Source organism: Anser anser, assembly GCF_964211835.1.
Source record: "Anser anser genome assembly, chromosome: 3".
Lineage (NCBI taxonomy): Eukaryota > Metazoa > Chordata > Aves > Anseriformes > Anatidae > Anser > Anser anser.
In genome coordinates this window covers 31,368,920-31,393,441 of record NC_139722.1, presented here as the reverse complement: position 1 = coordinate 31,393,441, position 24,522 = coordinate 31,368,920, and the positions used below count along the sequence as shown (strand labels likewise).

General features: G+C 35.6%; 1 protein-coding gene across 18 annotated transcripts in view; it reads right to left on the bottom strand.

Annotated features, from left to right (window-relative positions):
* Window positions 1-24,522, bottom strand: part of COL19A1 (collagen type XIX alpha 1 chain) — a 202,734-nt gene that overhangs the window by 35,360 nt on the left and 142,852 nt on the right. For all 18 annotated transcript variants that reach the window (XM_083832480.1, XM_083832466.1, XM_083832479.1 and 15 more), the window contains 18 exons: window positions 23,285-23,347; window positions 22,478-22,522; window positions 21,805-21,840; window positions 20,830-20,865; window positions 20,675-20,728; window positions 19,299-19,352; window positions 16,931-16,984; window positions 15,333-15,422; window positions 14,921-14,965; window positions 14,742-14,819; window positions 13,466-13,501; window positions 13,304-13,357; window positions 13,168-13,221; window positions 8,733-8,774; window positions 7,780-7,833; window positions 6,798-6,851; window positions 2,867-2,920; window positions 1,882-1,935 (listed from right to left, as the gene is read on the bottom strand). In XM_083832480.1, the coding sequence (XP_083688606.1) occupies window positions 1,882-1,935; window positions 2,867-2,920; window positions 6,798-6,851; window positions 7,780-7,833; window positions 8,733-8,774; window positions 13,168-13,221; window positions 13,304-13,357; window positions 13,466-13,501; window positions 14,742-14,819; window positions 14,921-14,965; window positions 15,333-15,422; window positions 16,931-16,984; window positions 19,299-19,352; window positions 20,675-20,728; window positions 20,830-20,865; window positions 21,805-21,840; window positions 22,478-22,522; window positions 23,285-23,347 (957 nt within the window). The remainder of the gene's footprint in view (window positions 1-1,881; window positions 1,936-2,866; window positions 2,921-6,797; window positions 6,852-7,779; window positions 7,834-8,732; window positions 8,775-13,167; window positions 13,222-13,303; window positions 13,358-13,465; window positions 13,502-14,741; window positions 14,820-14,920; window positions 14,966-15,332; window positions 15,423-16,930; window positions 16,985-19,298; window positions 19,353-20,674; window positions 20,729-20,829; window positions 20,866-21,804; window positions 21,841-22,477; window positions 22,523-23,284; window positions 23,348-24,522) is intronic.

Here is a 24,522-nt window from a genome sequence, read left to right as displayed (position 1 = left end):
TTCATTTTATGGTTTGTAAATTGTTTTGCTAAAAACTATCCTCAGTTTGTTCATTCACAGGTAAATCAAGATGACCTAGTTTCAGAAGTTCAGTTTATTTTCAGGTAAAAAAAGAATAAAAAATAAAAATAAAAAATCTTTATTAAGAGCTATAATGAATATCTTCTTGGTTTTTACTGTAAAATAGTTATCTGTGGGTACTTGTAGCTGTAGTCTGTATTGCTGACATGCACTAAATTGCTCATATTAAAAAAAAAAAGTTTCAAAGTTTTATCCTAGTAGGCGCTTTGAGCATTATAGATGTGCAAAGGTTTAAATGTCAAGTTTCCCAAGCAAGATCTTTTCAAAATATCATTAAGATGCAGTTAAAGATTCTCTGTAATTTGAAACAGGTCTGCCAGAATTTTTTACTCACTTCATTGAATTTTAATAAACTTATTTCATTGAGAAACCTAGGCTGCATATTTAAAATTATTAAGGTGGGAAAAGTCAAGCTGAGCATACAAGAATACTAATTAACCAACCAGTAATTAAATATTTATATATTTCTATTATATTAGGATAATTTCCATATAGTCCTGCTAAGTGCTAGAAATGTTAAGCTCCAGACTGGAGGGTTTAGAGTATTTCACGAAAGGAGAAAAACGCTCTCTTTTAGAAAGTTTATTATATGGTCACTTTTCAGACGTGGTCCCCAGATAAAGGAAGGAGGAAGAAGGTACTCTGGCTATTGTTCAGCTCATCACTCTTCAGTGATCTGACTTTTGTCCTTTTCAATCAATGGCACACTAGTTAAGGAGAACTGGCTTTCTCATTCTCACACGTGATAGTGAGAGGCCACCTTCCCCTGATCTTTCTGATGCATAATATAAAGAGCAGCTACAATTAGGCCTCAACCAAGGATAGACATGTACACGTGTTAAGCAGCTGGCCTAACGCTGCATTCTCAGACTCTTTTTTCAGTACTTTGGAATTGTAAACATGGAACTAACAAAACCTTGTTTTTAACAATGGGTTACTTAAAAAGGAAATGAGTTTGGTAAATTATTTCTATTATGGTCAGGAAGGAGACAGTTCTTAACTCATTTTTATACTGAAATCACTTCACAGTTTTACAAAATAATGTTTCTTTTTCTTAGTCATACCAGAGTCAAGGTTTTGTAGAGTATTAGTAGGATCACAGACTGATGTGGCAGCACTGTGCCTGGAAAAGCCCAAGCCAAAGCTGAAAAAAACTCCAAAAAATCATATTCATGTAAAAAAAAAAAAAAAATTTCTCCCCCAAAGTATTTTGCCAACTCATTTTGTCTGTGGTATTTCATTGATCTGAGGTGCCCAAGAAATGAATATGACCTCTTAGTTTTAATGGAAACTATCAAGAACCTCATAAAAAATTAATTAAAAAAACAGTACTATAACAGCCTAAATTAATTATAAAGGAAGCTTATATACTTTTGCTGAATACATATACTGAATAACTTTCAGTATTCATGAACCACTTTTAGAGTATGCAATTACTTTTGACTAAAATACTGGAAAAAGAATGAGAAGCAGAGCAAGTAGTAACTAGTCATACACTATTTCACAAAGGTATTTTCACTTTCTTAATTTTATATAATATGTCATACTCAGAGAACATTCTCTGCATCTTACATGCAACACAAGGGCTATGCTTCAAAATACAAGCCCAATTGTATGGCATTGTTTGGGAAAGCACTTAAGACAAATAAAAATTTATTTGAAAATATATGTCAAGTTCACATTTGCATTCTATGTTGGAGAGGAGAGGAGAGGACAACAACAAAAAAAGCCAAAGCATAGGAAAGTAAAGGAATTACACAGCCTATACAGATCTTTACTAAAACTAAAAAGAAAGTATACCTTTTCGCCTTTTGACCCAGCAGGACCAGGATGCCCAGGTCTTCCTATGGCTCCCTGCACAACAAACACAGTATTGGTTAATCCCAGTTAAGAAACAACTAAACACACTGAAATTTGCATTGCAGCCTAGTTTTTAAAACTTACACCTTTTGAAGTTCATTTAAACCTAATTATGCTTCTCCTTCAGGTTTAAATATTTCTTTTCTGTCTGATACAACAGCTGTGTCCTACTGATAAGCCTTATGAAGGGTAAAACTTGTGTTTGTGGTTGTATTTTCACCTTGTGCAGACTAAATGCACTGACCTTAACCGGCACCTCTTGATACTGCTAAGAATCATGCTTCACTGCTAAAATGGTAATTTACATATTTCACATTAAGCTTCCTAAATGTGTTGATATTTCTGAAAGAAGGGAAGCATTAGTATTGTCAACAACCTGGGAACAAGTAATGACCACACTAACTAATATTACCTTGTCTTGTATGTAGAAAATAGAATTTAAAAAAATCCCAAGTCTTCCCAGTAATACAAGTATTTTTATTTTTTTTTCAGGGACTTTAAATACTGTTATTTTACTCCCATACTTCATAATTACTTGGTTTCAGCATTTAATGCTTTCATAATACCCAGTTAGAAATATTTTTAGATTTTTATTACTAACATTATTACAGTAACTGGAGTATAAATACTTAACTAACTGCAAGTTTGCCCATCATACATTTTTTAACCTCAGAGTCTCTAGTAAGGCCAAAACACCAAAAGCATTTAAGTTACATCAATTCTGAGGCCAGACAATGACAGTATTTTCAGAAATATCAACTCATAACATAGTTTATTCTTTTAGAGCCACTGTGGGTAAGATTTTATTATTACTCTCCTAAAAGCCATAAAGAGGCACAAGAAACTAAGAATAAGAAGTTTTGCTAGATAGTTACAACAACCTTTGCAGAGAAAGGTTAGACCATAGAAGATAGCACACACTTACAGACGGTCCACTGGGTCCTGGTACACCAGGCAGTCCAGGAACACCTTGAAGGCCCTGAAAATTAGAAAGAGCATATGCCTGTTGCCTCTTCCATGTACACGTATAGCCTCAAAAACTATTTACATTTAGCATGTCCATCAGTATTATAACAATACCGAAGCACATATTCCTGTTTTAGGAATAAAAATGATATACCTGTAGGTGAGAGATTATCATTGAACATGGTTAGAGGCAACTTACTGCTTGACTCAAACACAAAACTCATCCTTCAACATTTTCCATTGTTAGCTTATATCCTTTAGATCTCCTGGTCTTAATTGTGCAAACAAGAACAGTCTGTCTGGCTTTTCCTTACAGATTAATTTTCTATCACTAAAAAAAACCCAAACATTTAATCAGTCTTCTCAATGGTACCTCATGCTATTGACAGGGTGTGGGGGGGTAGACTGACAAGATTCTCATGAAGTTCATCAAGAAGTGCCAAGTATTGCACCTGGGGAGCAACAACCTCAGGTACCAGGACATGCTGGGGGCCACCCAGCTGGAAAGCAGTTCTGCAAGAAAGGGCTGGGGAGTCCTGGTGGACACCAAGTTGACCACGAGGCAGCAATGTGCACTTGCAGCTAAGAAAGGTAACGGTATACTTGGTTTCATTAGGCAAGGTATTGCCAGTAGGTCAAGAGAGGTGATCCTTCTTCCCCTCTACTCAGTGTTGCTGAGGCTGCACCTGGAGTGCTGTGTCCACTGCTGCACCCACCAGGTACAGGAGAGACCTGGAGATACTGGAAACGGTCCAATGTAGGGCCACCAAGATGATCTAGGGACTAGAGCACCTCTCCTATGAGGAGAGGCTGGGAGAGCTGGGACTGTTCAGCCTGGAGAAGAGGCTCAGGGGATATCTTATCTATGTCTATAAATACCTGAAGTGCGGCTACAAAGAGGATGGAGCCAAGCTTTTTTCAGTGGTGCCCAATTCCAGGACAAAAGGCAATGGGCAGAAACTGGAACACAGGAGGTTCACTCTGAACACTAAGAAACACTTCTTTATTGTGTGGTTAACTGAGCACTGGCAGAGGTTGCCCAGAGAGATTATGGAGTCTCCCTACTTGGAGATCTTCAAAAGTCATCACGACATGGTCCTGGGCAGCCTGCCAGGTGTCCCTGCTTGAGCAGTGGGGTTGGACAAGATGACCTCCAGAGGTCCCTTCACTCCTCAGAAATTCTGGGATTCTAGGATCTAAATGCAACGATGCTTTTTTGTTGTTGTTGCTTTCAGAACAAAACATGGTATTTTTCATAGTATTTATTGACCTGCTTTCCACTTTTATTTTATTCAATAGACTGAAAATTAATAGATTCTGGTATCCATTTACTAAACATACAGGCATGTGACTTATTACAGTGAATACAGGTGGGTTTTGAGATAAGCGCACATCGCTGAACTCTTTCCTCTGCCCCACCAGACTCAGTCAGATGAAATTTTAGGCATGTAACAACCTTATATCTAAGCTACATACAATATATATATAGCTTTATATATAAATAAATATAAAATAAATAACAACAAATAAACAATAATATATAATGAATATATATATAATATAATATATAGTGTATAAATAATATACATTATATAAAATATAATGTGTAATGAATAATAAATATAAAAATAATATTAAGCATATTATAATGTATAACAGCACTATATATTTAAGCTAAATGCTCTTGATTCCCTCTGTAGTCAATGAAGGCCCCACTGAACAGTGAGTCATTTTATCTGCATTGGGTGCCTATCCTCTGAAAACAGGAATCACCTCAGAAAAGGCATGTTTCTACCGTTAAGTGCAGTGTTACAGAAGGCATTGTCAAGTGGCTATTGCAGAAAACCAAAGAGGTCAGGAGCCCTGAAAGAAGGGCTCTGAGCAAGGGTCTGAGGGAAAAGCTTCAGATAGAAATAAATCAAGAAAGATTTAGAGGTGGAGAGAGAAATTGATTTCCTTTTCTTTGAGGACATTGATCCAGTTCCGTAGCTTTTCAGCAATCCAACGGATAATGTGTTCTCTGCTCATTTTGAATTATTTTACTCGTACAGCACAGTCATCCAGAAAATGAATATGAAACCAAAGGAACATTTTCTCTAATTCTTATTGCTAATATTAGAAAAACCATTCTCTGAAAAAAAAAGGAATGCTTTAAAAGGAAATTAATTCTACATAAAGTAATTGTTTAACTTGTATCATGGGCCACAGTAAAATTTCATCTGCTGTAAATACTAAAATCAGTTGAAGAAAATGAAACTTGAGGAACTGTCCTTCCTTTCTAGTTCAGAGAGAAAAGACTAACAAACAAACCTGTACTGAAGTGGTGAGCATGGCACCATTTTTACTATACAATATTAGATTATCACCATATGAACTGCTGACAGGATTTCATTCAAATCTTTTCACGATGTTTCATTTGATGAATACAGTTTTGGTTTGTACATATTATGCTAGACAGCTAAGCTTCACAGAAAGATTAAAGGGCTATCTGAAATCATACTGACATTCATGAGTGGATCACCATTTCTTTCGAAGAACTTCAGGCTTGGTTCTGAATCTCTTCTCATTTCACCAAATCACAGAAATCAAAGTAAATGCACTATTTTAAACGTTGTACCTTTGTAATAAAGTTACTTTGAAACTATTTTTTTTTGGTAATCTCTTTTATATGTTTTTCTGAAAATAAATTCACTTGCACCCTCATAAAATACTAATCAAAAGACATTACTAAACAATGAAAATATCAGAGCTAAGGAACCTAACCAGCTATCAAACAGTGAAAAAGCAGAGCACAGTACCCTACTGAATCAATAAAAAGAAAAATTAGAATGAACTTAATCTGGAGTTCCTTTGAAAAAAATAGTTACCACTTATAACCTTACCTTTCTTACCCTAACTGCCTCTAATCTCTCTTTTGATTCTCCATAGTTAAATAGTGTCAGAATTATTCTTTTTTGTTAATGCCTCATACTGCTAGGGCTGAATTGTAGAGATATGCTATAGGTCATGCAAATGAAGGATGTGTTACTTTCTCATTATAGCTCACGTATTTTAAAATACTAGTTAGTAACATTAAGTATTAAATAATACTTAACTGGTACCAGTTAAGTATTTTGGGATTTCAGAGTGGTCATCAACTATTTTTTCGAAGACAACTTATTTTATCTCCTTCAGTTGGCTACAGGCACTAAGAAAATTATTTATTTACTCAGATTCATCTGCTTAATAGCTTTTGCTTTGGTGATTTTTTTTCTTTTCCCAGAGATTATTCTTGAGCTGTTAACTGCAAATATTTCAATCTAAAATGAAAGCGATAGCAGCTATTTTGGATTCTGCACCATAAGTCATGTGCCTTTTTTCTTCCCGTAATGACATAAAAATAACTCTAAGAATCCAGTATGTGACGCAAAATACTGTACATATTTTAAATTCAGTCTCCAAATATTTTCTGATTTCCACTTAATAGTAATTGCTGTTATTACTGTTCCCATCACAGTATTTGCCTAATGGAATAAATGAACGTTAAATAGGAACTAACACAATGAAAGCAAATACGTTATAAAACATGAAGTATTTTCTGAAAATATTTAGCATTTACCTTTTTATTGCTCTATTCTGTATTCTTAAAAACTAGCATTTAAAGAAATTTGAGAGTTTAAAATATACAAATAAGCAAAAATCCTCACACAAATATGACATAAATTCTACTTAATTCAATAATAGTGTTTAATCTTGTTGAAAGTTTGCAGACAAGGGCTATTTATAGTGATACATGACTATCTCAGCACTTTTAAAGAACGGAATATTATTCTATGCGCATCATCCTTAGTCTAGATCTTTATTAAGGTTCAGGTAAGAAAGTAATTGTTACAGAAATGAATTAATTTTACCTCATCGCCCTTCTCTCCAGCAAGTCCAGGAAATCCACGTTCACCTTTGCTTCCCTATGAAAACATAACATTCAAACAAATACTTTCTATTAGATAACAATGAATTTCATGCTATGGAGGGCATTTTATGACCCACATTTAATATATGCTAGCATGAAGCCCTTATAGCAATAGTGCTAGTAAAATTAAATAAATAAATAAATGAATGAATAATAAAAAAGCTCTACTCTAAAAAATAAATATTATCTTAAGTTTTAAAATGTGCCTCCCATTGAGATGAAAGGAAAAGACTGTTTTTACCTAATAGGTGAAGTAGCCTAAAAGACTGATGGAGATACAATCTCATTTTATGAATACCAAAGAGCTTAAATGCTTGTCCACATGGAGAAAGTATACTAGGTATACTCTCAAGTAATTACTTTCAAGTAAGTTCAAGTAATTAGGTTCTACTATTGTAAATTTCTACGTGAAACCATATGGCACTTGATCTGATTACAGTAAAGCATAACTTTGATTGACCTCAGTGAAACTTCAAGTCCCAGTGAAACTGCTGAATTATTCCCAAAGGGAACAATTTGCAAAGGCACAGAAGATCCAGTTGCTACACACTAGAGGGATATAGGGGAAGTTTCTTTCTTCACTGCAGGATTCCTGCATGAACGACTGACTTAAAATAAGCCTATAGATGGCGATGCACTGCTGGATAATTAAATGTGATCTAGGTTTAACTGAGACAAGACACAAAAGAGCTATACTTGCTTGGGACTCAATTCCCAAGTTGTTTAGCTTACTTTCCAGAGAGGAAGGGTACACAAACACAGGAAGAGGACTGAACTGTAAAAATTGTTCGAACTTCTAAGCTTCTCAGATACTACAGGAATAGGGCTCAAACAGAGAAGTTAAGACTGACAGACAAAAAAATCTGGCTTTTTATTTTTAACAAGCAACAAAGCAATGTAAAGTACTGTCTTCAGAAATTTACCTTTGGCCCCTCTCTACCAGGGATGCCTGGAGGACCTCTTGTGCCAGGATCACCCTACGGAACAGACACAAATAAAATAAATAAGCATTTCTATGATGGGCCTTTCTTCCTGCCTTTGTCACCATCCCTACTAAATGAGTCTGCCATTCATTCTCATGCTAGTTGATTCAGGTACACTAACTCAGTCATTTTTGGAAAAAAAAAAAAAAAGTTAGTAATAGAAGCTTAGCTTCAATAGTCAAATTAATGCTACATTTTCTACCAAAATTTGGAAGAAATAAAAAAAAAAGAAGGTATAGTATATTATTAAAATACATTTGGAAATAAAGTAAGGCAGATACAAGTTTGACCATATAGTTTTGGTAAAATAATGTCTGAATGTAGAATTTGAGTTAAATTATTTCTAGAGCTCCATGGTGAGACCACAGAGTTGCAGCAAAAGGAAATCAAGTTTATAGCAGGTAATATATAATTAATTGATTGTTACTGGTAATTGTTATCTTTCCAACCTCAATCCATTTTATGAGATAGTGACACTATTTCTTTCAAAAAGAGATAGTACAACGTTGTCAGAAATTGAAAATGAGGTGTTCAACTCTTATTTTTATAACTGATAGGATAAATATAGACTGGATATAAGTAACTTTTTGATAATGAGGGTAGTGAGGCACTGGAACAGGTTGTCCAGAGTTTTGGCTGCCTCATCACTAGAAGTGTTCAAAATTGGGTTGGGTGGGCCTTTGAGCAACCTGATCTAGTGAAAGATTTCCCTGCCTATGGCAAGGAGGTTGGAACTAGGTCATCTTTAAGTGTCAGCTTAAGCTGACACTTAAAAATCAAGTTTCACTTGAAAGATCACTTAAAGATCAAGACACTTTGACACAAGATCAAATTTTCCACCCAAACCACGCTGTGATTCTATGATTCATTCTATAATGCCTGAAAATGTTTACCTTCAGTATAGCACCCATGTCTCCCACTAGTGGCAGTGCAATCTGAAATTATAAAAGGCATCCACGGTTAATATTTTACTCAACACTACCAATTCCAATAGATACTTCTGTTTTCTAAAGTTTAGATGGCTGCATAGGTAGCTGATTACATACACGTTGGCTGAAATACTTTTTCTATGAAAACTCTAAATAAAAACCAGGGATTCAACATAGTTTTTAAATGTTAAATATCACTCTTGACCCAATCTACCAACGTAATTCTTTGTTACAGCTTGAACAAAGTTGACATGACAACAGTGTAACTCCAGAACATAGTAAATTCCGTTTTCAAATAGTAATACGCACAGTGTTGTTTTTGTAGCATACCAGCAACACATCATCCTTATTGGAAATTCTCACAGCCTATTCTCACCTGATTATTTTTGATGTTTTCCTTCTGTTTTCTCCTGGGCTTTGACTCTACTGTGAACTGCAGTCTGAATTGTAGAGATGCCAAAGCTAACTTCAATAAATTATCTCAGATACTGGAAATAATCCAGCTTCAGCAACATGTGCAACACATGTAGTATTTTGTCCATCCTTTAAACATTAAGAATTAGTGCAAAACTCTGTTTTGCCACAGATGAATTGGTACCAATACTAAAGCCAACCCATTTAAAGCTCAATCAATAGGTTAACACTATGCTGCAATATATCTGCATCCTCAGATTTCCAAGTGTTGTCATTAAACTTACATTTAAAGACTCCCCATAAAATCTGATTGAGCTGATTATCATTGGTTTCACTCGCAAATAGACTTCAATTCCCAATGCTTATTTCTTTTTGCACTTGCTGAAGCAAAAATAGCCCTGGGCATACAATAAAATTAGACACATTCGAACCTTGTTACTGTTTTTGTTCCCTGTGTTTCAATCATTTCCTTTTTTTACAAGAAAAATACAATGTAAGCACTTTTGTAGCATATTAGAACTGCTGGTTGGTTGCTGGTTGGTAGCAACGCGTGTCAAACACCAGTTCAAGAGAAGCACTGTCAGTATACTCAATTCTAAGTGCAATCATGAATAGACCATTTACAGTGTCACCCCCTTTAAAAGCATGCTGAGAAGTTTTCTAATGCCCTTATTTTAGCTGCTACACAATTTTAAGACATAGAACTGTACAATTTTAAGACAGGGTCCTACCAACAAGTATGAGAGAAAGTCTACTGCATTTCTGCCATGCAGTTCGTCTGCTCTGCACATGTAGTTAATCCAGTCTAACTGCACACACACTGTGAAGTCACAGCTACATACACTGAACTCTGAATAAGTGTACGACATGTACTGGGCTTTTAAAACTGTTAAGATGGTCTTTATTTTCCAGCCGTACTCCTGCTTGCTACATCTTCCTTTAAATATGTTCTCTCCAAAGAGATGAATATTTCAAGAGAGCAAAAGGCAGTAACTCCCCTGCTAGTAAGTTTTAGCATTCAGATCTGTCTGTTTAGTGGTGGCACCAGATTTTTTACTTACATTTAGTTTACAGTGCACTGGGCCTTCCAGAACCTACTCTATTTATGGATTTTATTTTTCTTATTAAGCAGTTTATGATCATCTGCCCCAAGTTTCATCTTATTGACTTCAAACTGTCTCTGAATTTTAGATTTTGATTATATCTTCAAAGAGCTAGCAATCTTTCCCAGACCAGTTATGGAGTTTGTATCTACTTGTCCAAATAAAATTAAAACACTGAAAAGAAAACACATTGAAACACTGAAAAGAACTGGGCATGGGAGAGACCTCTCTTTCAGAGTTTGACAATAATCTGATAGACACTGATACCATATTTTTTTGATAAGCCTTAGCTATATGGCAATTACTTCAAGAGCATTTTTTGCTTGCTTGTAAAAACATCATGAGGATAGTCTCGAAGTCTGAAGCCAGCCAAGATACATAGCAGCACTGTTTCTCTGTCTTTCCCAAGGACGTTAACCTTCCAGAAATGGAAAAATGATTTATTCCATGCCAGGCTCTTATCAAAATAATGCTTGCATTCTTGTATTCATATCATTCTTATCATTAGTATTTAGAATTAATTAGAAAAATAATTAATATCTTTATAGCAATCAAGCTTTTTTTCAATTGACCTATTATACTCTGGTTCCCCTCCTATTCACCTTTTATGATGTATGCTTTCTGGTCTCCATTCCTCAAAAGCCTCACCTTTCTCAAAGTACTCACAAGTAACTGCTAATCATTTAGAGAGTGCTTTGGCTCATTCTTCAGGTGAATTCCACCAGACTTTCATGTTGTATGTAAAAACTCTTTAGCTCATTCTTTTCCTATTAAATTAATTAAAACTGATATTATTTTTTTTTTTCTGAAAAAAATATATTTTTTCCCAGTGGACAGCAAAAAGCCACTGTATTATTCAGCTTTCTTTGCAGAGTTTGTAATTTGATCTCCTTGATTATTAAATAGTAGACTTGACTCACCTTTTGAATAATTGCATTTACAGTGCATTTTTCTTGGTTTTATGTCCATTGCTAACCGAAGATCACTTATATCTCAATCTTTCTGACTCTATGAATTATGTTCTATCTTCGTGCTCAATGCTGGTGATAGATCTGCTTTTATTCGATGATCTTAGTCCTTTGTGGAGATACTGATACTGTCAAATGTCTCTCAATGCACTGTAACAGTTGCTGCTGCGTGTTCAGGGACTGCTGCAATCATGACTTAAATGAGGCAAATGGTCCAGCCACACAGGCAGAACTGTATTATGCATCCAGAAAAGGTTTGCTGCATTGACTGATGATAACATAAGAGCAACCTAATGGAATCACCATCCTAATCCATGATGATTAGCTAGCACATACATGCTAGCTAGTTCCCCGTCTCTTTTTTGGAGAAAGCCGACCATTCTTTCTGACATGAAATCTTTGTGTGACATTGGGGCTAGTTTATTCCTTGATCTGCTCCTTGCTGACAGTCCCCAGGCATACTTATGGACTGCTGTGCACCTGTACGACCACATGTTTAACTGCAAGCACTGTTAATTTTATTGCCTAATGCATTCCTGCAGCAGCTATGGAGCATTTCTAAGCTCTTCACAGGCTGTCAGTAGTCTGAAGACCAGTTTGGAAAATGTTTGCCTTACATTTTCATTGCTGGACAATTGGAAATTTAAATCACTCAAAAGACATGAAGCAAGTCTCTGCATCTGAGGAATATGTATGATGGTCAGGTATTTGTAGAATTGTTAGCTTAAGCAACAAACAGACTGAGGCCACTGCCCCCGCTCAGTGAAAAGGCCAAGTTCATGTCTTGGCACGAAACAGAGATTTTGCCAAAGGACATAATACAGTTGAAATGTGAGGTTGTATTTTCCTTTGTTTTGATATATCTCAAATAAACACTGTATCTATTTTTTTAAGCTCTTTGATTAAATACCAAGTCATATTAGACCAAGAGGATCACAAGTGAGTTTAACGATCTTAGTTTTTATTATTTTTAAGCAGTATTTTTAATTTGTTTCTTCCAAACACCTACAGATTTTTATTTTGCTGATGGAATACATTCAAACAATGGCTCAGGGAATCAATAAAGCTTCATTTGGCATCATAAAAGCCTCTGTAAGCATTTGTTTCTAAACAAAAGTTTGCTTTCAAAAATCTCTGAAGTAGCTGTAGGGGTTCAAGGCAGGAGCAGGAATAATGACTGAAGTTTTGCCATTATGCCCACTTTGTAAATGTGCACATGGGACTCTCCTGGCTCCCATATAAAATACTCAGTAGTCTCTCAGGGTACAATTTGGCCTGAGGCATATGTAGACTTCATGGATCTTGTAGTGTTGGACTTCACAAAATTAGTAAAGCCATAACACTGTTAAGTAGAAATCACTGCTATAATACTCAAGAGGAGATGATAACTTCTAAAGCGTATTGAAGGATCAGAACTCATTTAGTGGATTTTCTCCCCCCAAACCAGCCACTCAACTTTTCATTATTGTTAAAAGGAATGTATCACAAGAGACTAACTATTCTCAGAGTTTCATCAAAAATTAATATCTTCCTTCTGTGGCATAGCAAAATTAGCTTCAGAATACACTTTTTTTTCCCCCCCCGTTCTTTTAACAAGGTCTGCACCTGAAAATTTGCATTATACAGAACTTCTTATGAGACTAAGGAACACTCAGTGTTACAGTAACCTGCCAAGTTATAGCCTAGCAGAAATGCTAGTACACAAACACTAAGGTAACACTTGAAAACAGGGTGCTATCCTGAGAATGTCAATGTAAGTTTAATTTATACTGCAATACTACAATCAAGTTAAAGAATATTTGATTGAATAATCAAATTAATTTAATCTTTTGGACTTCTAGGCTGATAGGTTATCTTAGCTCCTTTAAAATTTTCTCTCCAAAGCAACTGCAGAAGCTTTCTACGTATACATACAGGATCGCCTGGAGGGCCTGGTAGTCCTGGCTTTCCATCTCTTCCTGGGGTGCCCTAGAAACAAATTAAAAATCTGGTAGCCTTAAACATTGACAAGGGGCACGTTACTTTTTTCTGTATATATACAATTACTTACATTAATACCCGGGGTACCTGGAGTTCCTGGTAATCCTGGAGGCCCCCTAGGACCCTAAGAGCAGGAAAAGTCATTTAGGATTTAAGAATATTTATCTTTTACTGCAAACCTATTAAAACTAAATTAATTTTTATATATATAAAGAGAAAGTTTGCATCCTACCTGAACACCTGCTGATCCAGTTGGCCCTATAGGACCCTGTAAGAAAATCTCTAATAATCAGTAGATACACTTTTTGGGATAAAGGAGATAAACTTGATCAAAAAATACTGAATGTGGGATACCACTTCAGTTCACATTTCAATAAAGACTTGTTTAAGGTTTGTTGTTAAATCCAGATCTAATTTTGCCCAAATCAAGAGAATTCAAGATTTTGCTGAGGTGCATTTTTAAGGTCAAGTAATGGCAAATAAGAATGATCTGTGGTGAAATATGTTATTTAGCTAGGAGATTCACAAGAAACCAGAGAGTTTGTTGAATAAAAACAAATTAGAAGATTTAGATATAAATTAGACAATTTTTAAATTAAGATTTGAAAATATATACCTGAATTTAAATGTGAATCTCCAGACCCCTTTCTCAAACATTTTCTCTCTGTATCTGAGTTCTTTCAATAAACTGAAATGTATTGCTCAATTATACTGGCCTGGACTGAAGAGAGATTACCACATTCACCACAGTAGAGCATGCACACTAACATCTACCATCTCTACCACCAATTTTCTTTTTTTACTGAACAATCTGCAGATGCTACAGATGTTATTATGTAAAGGCAGTAGAAATAAAGAAAACTGGGAAACAAACTAAATAACTGAAACAGTTACTACTATATAAGATTTATTTAGTATGAACACTCTAGGTTAACTACAACAACTTGTTTCATGTTTGAATTTAAACTTCACAGAGATGCATGAGGAAAGTTGTCAAAAACCAGAACTTCACTATTTCCTGACACTGCACCTGGACAGTGTAAGGTTCTCATTTATTAGCAGTAGACCTAAGCTTGTAATTAGCAGTCACCACAAATGCAAAATCTTGCAACTGATGCAAAGCTTTCTACACCTCTTCTTTGCCTTTTCCAGTACCACTAAAATGCCATCATCTACAGTGTAGAAGATGCCTCTTCTCTTGTACCAGTGCTCAGGCTGGATTTTGCTGACAAACAGTTGTTGCTTAGAAGCAGACACAATTAGTCGGAAGATGTGTCAATACTATTACTGGCTTGTCAGCAAAGTAGCCATTGATTCATTTCTCCAGGCTTCTGCTTTTAAGTGAACACTACTAGATGTTCTTGGGACTGGATAAAGGGAAAAGTTCCTGAGCTGGGAACTGAGTCAGAATGGAGTTTATGGCACAACTTTTTACTATTATTCATTTACTTTTTGCAGTTTCTCAATGTACAGCGAGAAACCCAAATTCTGGGTATTGGTATACTTACTGGTGATCCCTGAATGCCTATTCCAGGAGGCCCCATCTCCCCAGGGGCTCCTTGTACACCAGGTAATCCTCTTTCTCCCTAGAAGGGCACAAGGCTTTGAGTTACAACAGGTCTGAGAACATAAACTAGCCTATTATCCTGTATTTTCAGAGACAGAAATAATAATATTTTTTTTATACCTTTGGTCCCCGTGGACCTGGGTTTCCAGGACTACCAATAGGACCCTAAAATAAAATAAAATAAAATAAAATAACAACCAAGAAAAAAAAATATATTTTGAAATCAATAACACTAGCTGAATTTTATTGCCAAAACTAGTCAGCCTTTATAAGTAAACCATGACAGATTTACATACACCTTTGCTGTTAATATCACTGTCACTGGAACCGTGTGTGGGCCTTGCACTAACAATATGGGTTTCTAGACTATATTCTAATGTACTTACAATAACTCTGTAATACATATTTCAAGTTTGAAATTTTATCTGAAAAATTACTCGTTCATACTGCTTTTATCGTGCAATGCAGATTCTTTAACAATTATCCCTACAAGAAAAAAAGCCATAGAAGTCTTTTCAGATTGCAGACTTACTGGTGTTCCAGGCAGACTTAGTCCAGGAGGCCCCACCTCACCTTTTGGACCTGGATGTCCAGGCGGTCCCATAATCCCACCAGGGTCCCCCTACAAGATAAATGAATCAAATTGAAATTATTAAGATTATCCTAGAATGTACCAATACTGAGAGGAAGAATGGAGAAGAAAAAACAACAACAACAAAAAAAAAACACACCCAAAGCTTTATAGAGCTCCGCATTTCATAACTGCTAATTTTAAGAAAGTGAGCCTATGTGGGTATCAAAATAATGACCATGGTTTTATCAAATTTATCACATTTAATTCCACAGAGATTCAGCTCCCTGCATCTGTAAGTACCTCAGCTTTTAGGAGATAGGAAAATCCTGTGCATTGTTCTCCTAATGTATTATTCACAGGTACCAACAAACTCCTGAAAGTGCTACATATGTATGCATGGAAAATACATTTAAAGGCATCAATTTTCTAACAAAAACCTATTTTGTTCAAAAAGTTACAGAGAAAGAGGCATAGACCGTAGAACCCCTAATAGTAAGTAGCATTCTCTCAGTTTTCCATGCTGCAGTGCGTCTGATCTATATTTCCTTGTCTGCAGCCCCACAAAGTTCAGGTTGTCACTAAGCCCTGACAATTACTCCACTGTAGGAGCTTCAGACTCTCTCTCTGCCTCCCTTCTCTCTCTCCAGTTACCTACCCCTAGTGCTAAAACCTTGGTCTTCACTGTATTCCTGTTCACACTTACATTTCTCATTTCAATGCATACAGCATCTCTTGCTCCACATCTCTACAATTCCTCCTGCTTACATAGGTAAATCTGTGCCTTTTATTACACTGTCCTCTTGATTTTACATGCTCCTGCATAATTCTCTGTGATTCTCTCTGATTCCACTATTTCCTGTTTTACACAATAGTACTTTTTTGTCATTATTCCACCGTTACTTTCTTTTCCTGCATTTTCATCATCTCGTTTTTCTTCAAATTATTAATGGATTTTATTAATTTCCTTTGTGTTTCAAGATGTATAAATATCATAACACTTTACACAGCTCACAGTATGCCTGTATAGTGTCTTTTCTCCCCTTCTCTACATACAATGTACACACACACAACTCTTGCTGATGTAGCTGAATTCCAACCAAAAGGCTGTCTACCCAGCACAATACAATGCCATAAAGAGATCCCAGACTTGGCTCAGATATGAGACAGTATAGCTGCCTTAGTGCTCTGCCAAGATTAATAAGTCTGGCTGTGAAGCAGGTTTTTACACATTAGTCTGGTTAGGGCACTATTCTGAAAATGCTATTCCGTTGTCAGGACCTGAGCTGGTATTTCTGCATGACACATTTTTATTTCAAGAGCCCAGCCCAACCTCTCTTGAAATAATTCTTAAGTTATGAATCTAAAGAGCAATTGGGCTGCCAAAATGTCCTGCAATATCTCCAAGGAAAAGATGGCAGTTCCCCCTTGTACGTTTCTAAATTAATTCATAAAGCTGCTGGAGAGATGCACTACAGGTGGACTGAACATTTCTTCAGAAGAAGACAGTCTGATATGCTCTAATACGCCAAACTTAATTAGGAACTGTTAGAACATACCTTTTCTCCTTTAACTCCTGGATTTCCTGGTAACCCATGTTCTCCTGGTAAGCCCTGGAATTAATAAAATAAAATATAATAATGATAAAAATATAATTATGTATATATACATATATATATATTAAAAAATGAATGTTTTTATAGCCATTCCCTTAAAATTTATCCAAAAATTACAGACGAAAATGTACTTAGACTGGATTATTTACTGTGCACTAGTATTGACCCATAATGTTAAAGAGTTGATAATGCTTCTTTAGTCAAATTTATGAATCATTTTACTTTAAATCAATATTAAATAATCAAGATTATCTTGGATTATTTTCATATTCCATCTTTTATTTCTAAATCTTCTGATTTTTCACATTTTGATTTTAACTTCATTATCTTCCCTTGCCCTTTTTATCAAAGATTTGTTATAAATACAGAGAAATGAAATAATATAAAACAAATAAAAAAATTCAAATATTTTGGAATGTTCCATTGATTGTTGACTCTTTTACTATGCTGGAACAAATACAGAATTTTCTTCTCATAACTCTTCCATCTTATTCAGCTTGACACTATTGTATCAAGCAGTTTATCAAGAACTGCAGTTATTTCCATAGTAAATAACAAACACTGCCAAAACAAAATGGTCATATCATTTTCAGGTTGGAAACTGGGAGACATTTCTTCTCAGAAAGAGCAGTCAGGCATTGGAATGGGTTGCCCAGGGAGGTTGTGGAATCACTGTCCCTGGGGGTTGGACATGGTGCTTAGGGACATGGTTTAGTGGGTGACAGTGGTTGTAGGAGGATGGTTGGACCAGATGATCTTGCATGTCTTTTCCTACCTTAATGATTCTATCATTCTTTATCTAAGCATAGTGTTTAAACACAAATGGAAAGCAACCTTTTTGAGAAAAAGACGAAAATTCATATTTCTTTTATTTTTCTTAGAAGCGTAAAATGTAGCTTTATGAGCATCTATATATGATGACATTTGCATGCCAGCAGTGAGGGTTTTCAATAGCTGTGTTTGCTCTTCATTGCATTCTGTCCTTATACAGACAGCTAGTTGTTTCAACCAGTCTTCAAAATTAAAAGCATAAGAAAAAAAAAGGTACCTGAAAAATATTCTTCTCATATCAAATCATCACAACAATATATGGAAGTTTAAATTTACTGATTATGGAGTGGACGTTGTGTCTGCACATATACACACCCTCCTCCTGGAGGATCTCCCTTTCCTCTCAGGAACCCTTCTTTTTTGACACCACTTCTTTCAGTTTCTCTCACCTCTTCGGTGTTGCTGTTCAAATAGTCTATGTGCACAACTGGTGATCAGTTTCCAAACTGGCAGGCCTGTCTTACGTCTCTGTTAACTGGAGAACCCATTTGTGCCACTTTTGTTTAGTACAGGTTCTATTAGAATTTTAAAGCAGCTCCCAATGTTGCACTGGGAGTAACCTTATGCTTGATAGCTCAGCTGATCAGTTTTGGACACTCTCACATGCACAAATACACACACACACACATGCTGTCTGCCATCTGTTCACTATTTAAATTATTTTTCACCTACAGCAGCCATACAATGACTTTCAGTACTTTATGACTAGCAGCAAGTCACCGTACAATTAAATTGGAATACCAACTGACAATCATAAGAATAATCTCTTTTTCACTTTCTGCACAAGTGTTTTAGTAATTTATTCTATTGAAAAGTAATGCAAAAAAGGGCTTTTCTATTAATTTATTTCCAACTAATACATCTACTCTGATTAATGATTTAATGCTGTCCATAGTTTTAACGGAATTAGGTAGGGGATGAGTCTGGCTCTGAATAAGAGTTTTGCTCATAAATCTAACCTAAATGCTAAGACAATGAATATAATTGTTTATTCTGTTTCTTTTATTAATCTTTACCCCTTTTATGTGAAGTAGAACAATTCAGAATAGTACAAAACCAGACAGAAATAATAAGGAAGACAATGTGTTTAAATTTTGGGGGTACTCTTACTTTCCCTACTTTGCTCCACACACACTGTTCTTTGCAGCTCATGGTGTAACATAATTCACTTTGCCAGAGATTTTCAGTTTTCACCTAACCTTATGAGGTAAGAGTGATTTTTGTAGAGTTAATTACCTGTGAATCAGAATTCAAATTAGTATTATCATCCTTACATTCTTGTGCAGATAGTGACACAAGGACAAAAAGAACATAAGCAAATCACTATCCTGAGGCACAGTCCATTACTGTTCTTTGACAGCTGATTTCTATAGTACCACTCACAAAAGGAGTACCTATGGAAACCTCTGAGGCACTGTTTCACTGGCTAAATGATCACATACCGCACTTACACTGCTTGGTGAAATTACACAATACATACGACTTCTCCTGGCAGTCCCCTGGGCCCAGCAGGTCCTGGAGGTCCTTGCAGTCCCTGTGAGATGATATAATACACATTTGAGATAAAAAGTCAAGACACCTATTGTAATTCAGTGTAAAGAGTTTGAATATACAAAGAAATTAAACCACCTGTTATTTAACATGATCTTTTATATGGAGTAAGAAGTACAGACTTTGCTCAGTCATACTCCCTTAATTTAGCCCATTATTTTTTTGAGACTAATATGTGCAAAATATGAAATATGTATACAAAATAAATACAAAGGTACTAACTAAAGGAAAAGTGAAAACAAATGAAGCAAAACAAGGACATGTCCTCCCTCAAGGGACAAATCAAATTTTTGAACCATGTGGTAGATGCTCGTTCTCTTTTCAGAACAGATCTCATCGGAAAGATTCCGCAGAGTACTGAAAGACTCCAGAACACATTAAAAATGGGAATTGCAATGTACAGAAAAGAGGATGACTTGATGCAAAACAATGATCCTTTGGATCTCTATAAACTTTTTCTGGAAGGTATACAGTGTGACAGTGACCTAGATTTCCACTGCAGCAATAATTACTTCAACAGCCTGTGCCAAGGAGGGACCTGAAGGTACCCATTGGTCTCCAAAGAGCAGTCTAAGGAGTTAGAGAATGATTTTTAAGATGACAGAAAGCTGTATTTTCGTGGACTTCTGTTGCTGCATCTATTCCACCTGTGATGCCTGTTTGATGATCTAAGGAACGTGGGTACTATCCTTTTCCTCTTAACATTTGTAGGGGACTGCTGAAGTTGAGGTTGGTCACTGGAGCCACAAGCGCTGCTTCTGCCCACGCCTAATGGATCGCTAAATATTGCCACATGGAACGTGAACAGTGTTGAGTGGAGGTCACATTTTCAGAATTCCCAATTCTGTCTTTGATACAATACAAACCACTGAGAGATCCTGAAGACCAAATGGTACTTCAGTCACTTTCTTCAAAGCAAGGCGATGACTACTTCAACACTACAGGCTGTCTGAAACACAGGAACTACTAATGTACTGCCAGTGGTTACTCCTTGCCTTACTGATGGATAAAGTGGATACTCTCAGTGCATTTGTAACTGCAAAATGAGTGCTTATATGCTTAAGCGACCAAATAACATTAGAACCATTTGAGCTTTGCACAGGTATTCCCTGCTAAGTGATGCTGAAATCAAGAATTTTATGAACTAGAATTAAAATAGCCATGATCCATGCACAAACTTCTGACATACACTATTTGCAGTCGCTGCTCTTTAATACCAGCTAAAGAGTTGATAGCATTCAGACTCATATTATAGCAGACTTTGTTTTATGCAATGTTAACTCCACAAAAATACCTTTCACATACCATTGATCCTGGATTTCCAGTGAGACCAGGTGGTCCAGGGTCTCCCGTTTCACCCTAATGATAGTGTTTGAGAAAAAAACGGCTTTACTGTTATGTCTCCCAGCACCAGCTATGTACACCAGCCATGTATTTCAGTGTGTACAGGTCAAAAATACCTTATCTCCTTTTGATCCCTCCATTCCAGTTTCTCCCTAAAAACAGCAGATACAACCATAAGAAGTAGAAACTCAAACTAAGATCAACTATTAATTTAATTTGCTACCCTAGAATGTTATAGTATAATTTGCAAACTTAATAAATATTGAGAAAACATTGAAGAATTTCTGAAGTCTTGTGGAAACTTTGAAAGGCATTTCTCTTTCAAACTATTTTTTTGCAGGTTTTGCTAGTGATTTAAAGAACAATTGCTTGAAATCACATTTGCTTATGAGATTCTCTAGTCTAAAGCCTATTCTTCCCCAACAATTTACTACTACTGACATAATATTAATCTTCAAAACAACACATTATTGCTGTATGCCTTATTTTGTTTGTTATAATGTTTATCACAAGTGTCTAAGCAACCTTCAGTTGTGTATTAAACAACATAACTAGCTTCTGTCCAATGTCACGGGAGAGAACAATAGTTAATTAAAAATAAGCAACACATGTAAACAGACTTAAAGAACGGGTGCTCTGAAAATATCCCCCAAAATAGTGAAAAATTATGTACACTTAAAATGGCTATAAAAACACTGCCCGCTGTTAAATGCCACAGTGAGGAAAATGACACACCCACTGAAAAAAATACAGCTCAGCCCACATACAATTTTGTGAAATAAACGAAAGAGAGTAAGAACCTTGAAGGAACAAAAACTTCTGCAAGCTCATTTCAGGGACTGTAATAACTGGCCATCTATTTGTCCCAGCAGAAATGGTGAAAAACTGGGTACTATGCCACATCTCAGTGTTTTATTTAAAACCAGATTGAATTAATGCACATGTAAGAAGGAGACAATAAATATGTTATGCTACACAATCACTGAATCTAATGAAAGTGTACAAAGAAAAGAATTACCACATGAACACCATACAAAAATCACACAAAATAAATTATTCACATCATCAGGTCAAGATATGGCTATACTTACTGGATCTCCCTTGTCCCCTTTTTCAGAAGGCTCTCCCTATGACAACATAAAGGTGATAACACAGTGTTATTTCAAATGGTAAACAGTACATATGTCTGGGCTTGGTGAACAATGTTCTTCTTCATTATTTTTGTTTTTAAACCTATATAGAATATAAGTATATAGACTTCAAAAGTTTATGTGAAGGATACACACCTATAGACACCTATTCCCCAGTAAAAATCTGCAAAATTTAAGCTGAAGCCAAAAATAATACTAAACTACAAAAGTTTATTTACAAATTTTAATAATTTAAAGACTCCTGTTTATTCATACAGATATCAAAGATCATACATACTTTCAATTTTAAAAAGTATGAATGGCATCTAATTCATGAAGTAATCCCTGATCACAAACTTATATAAACACAATTCTAGAATGGTATTCAGTAACATCTGAATGTGATTAAAGTTGAGACTTTTGCAAACCATTGGAACAGGGAAATTTACTTGCATATGTAAATATTTTCTTAAGGTAGGAACTGAGTAAATTACTAAGGACATTCAGATCCTGACAGTTTTTCTAATGCCTAAATAAATCTTCTTGATCCTGAATCTACTTTCAAAGATTTGATCCATACATTCAGCCACTTTCTAGCATCACACACAAGCAAATAACTAAGGAATTAACTTACCTTTTCTCCCTTTGCTCCAATCATTCCTACTTCTCCTTTTTGACCCTTTTAACAAAAGAAATTATATTTTAAGACTTTTGTATACTAACAAATGGAAATTAACTTCTCCTGTATTACATCTGTATTCTGTTTTGTGTAGGGCACAAACTCTTAACTCTTCCTGCAGTTGAATTTGCTGCTCCAAATCAATCTACATGACCGTATTCTATGGCAGATGTGCAGGGTTCTCAATAAAAATTGTTCTCAATCCTGTGACATCTGGTGCTTGTCCTTTTCTTCCAAGTTTAAAAGGCAGCCAATTGTCAAAAAATCATGCCACTGTTTAAACAGGGAAGGTGCCTATAAACAATATATTGTCATATGGTTAGAATTTGACCTCTGAATAATTTTTATAGGCTCATTATAAGTATTTTTGGTATAGCAAGCTCCGTCATTACAGAGAAACTGCTTTTAATGTTCATGATTTACTACCACAATATCTTTCTGAATTTTGAACTATTTGGATATTTTTTTGCTTAACAGGAAGGCCATCTAATTTCACTTCTCCTCAGCCAGTGCTATGGAAGCTACTCATAATTCTTCCTGCATTTTTCCTTTCTGGCTCTCATAGATTAGAAGACAAAGACTCACTGCGGTACCTGCAGGATGGCACGCGAGCTGGACACCGAACTACACCAATCAAATGCCACACATATAGAAAATCTATTCCTTCAAGGACCATTGTGATAAATCAAATAAAAGATACTATGCTAAAGGTGGCATGCTATGCCGGATAGCATGCTATGCTAAAGGTGGCAAAATGCTTACAATTTCTCCTTTCTGGCCTTTAGGTCCAGGAGTCCCAAGTAATCCTAGTAGTCTTGTATCACTCTGGGAAGAAATATCATCACAAAGAACATGTCACCATTGAATAGGGTGTAGTTACCATAACAATTTCATGTAATTTACCAGTATGTAAACTTGGAAGTCCTAATTTACTGTCAGAAAGGGATACTAAATTCCTTTGCAGTATATCTAAGTAATGTATTGCAGCAACACATTCTTTTTCATGCATTCATATTCCATTCACAATTGCAGAACACGTACAAAAGCATAAAAGGCAAATGTCTTTGCTGAACATTGCTATGCAAATCTGTTTTCTTTCCTCATATCAATGCAAAGAACATATTCTTATGCTAATTTTTACAGTACACTTCTCAAGTATGTTAGAAAAGAACAATAAAAATCACTATGACAAAAACGCAAGTCTTTTACTTTTGAGTAGGACTAAAATAATTCTACTATAGCACTGAGACAAAAGGAGAGGGAATGAGTAAGATCAACAGGTTTCCTCATATTGCTTCTCAAAGAAAACAGATTTAAGGACCACGGCTTCAGGTTGTATGCTTGCTGAGGTACTATTGAACTACATCTATTTACTCTGTACAAGGTAAAGACACAATATAGTAAAAAATAAATGGTTTCCTCTTCCCAAAGCCAGGCTCAGACTACTTATGGGGAACATATTTTCTTTTAATGACAATGGAAATAGCAAGAAAAACAGTGGCCCTGAAAAATTAGCGTGAATTTGGATCAAATGAATCCGAACCCTAAAACATCTGCCACTGTGTTGGATGGGAACACCAAGCAAGTCAATTCCCCTTGTCATTTTCTGGTTTCCATGTCTGTAAAAAGGGGAAGTATCACCATGATTAGAAATGGCATTTAAACCCTTAATACTTTTTAAAAGTTGATACTGAATATGACTTGAATAAAATTCAGATATTTTATAAACGTTAAAGTCCTGAAGGATCTTCTACAGTGTTTAGGGTTCGTAGTGCTATTACTAATCTAATTATTGAAATCAGCTCCAGAGCAAGAGACAGATTTTCAATGAAGGGAACCTGAGTATTGCCAAGAAGAAGCTGACTACTGCTTGACTGAGAACAACCTAGGTGTCTGCCATTAAATAAGGAGTATGCTCTAAATTTTGATTTATTCTGAGTTGTGCCTCTTTTGCATATATAGAGAAAAAAAGGGTATTAGAGAAAATAATTACTTTTATG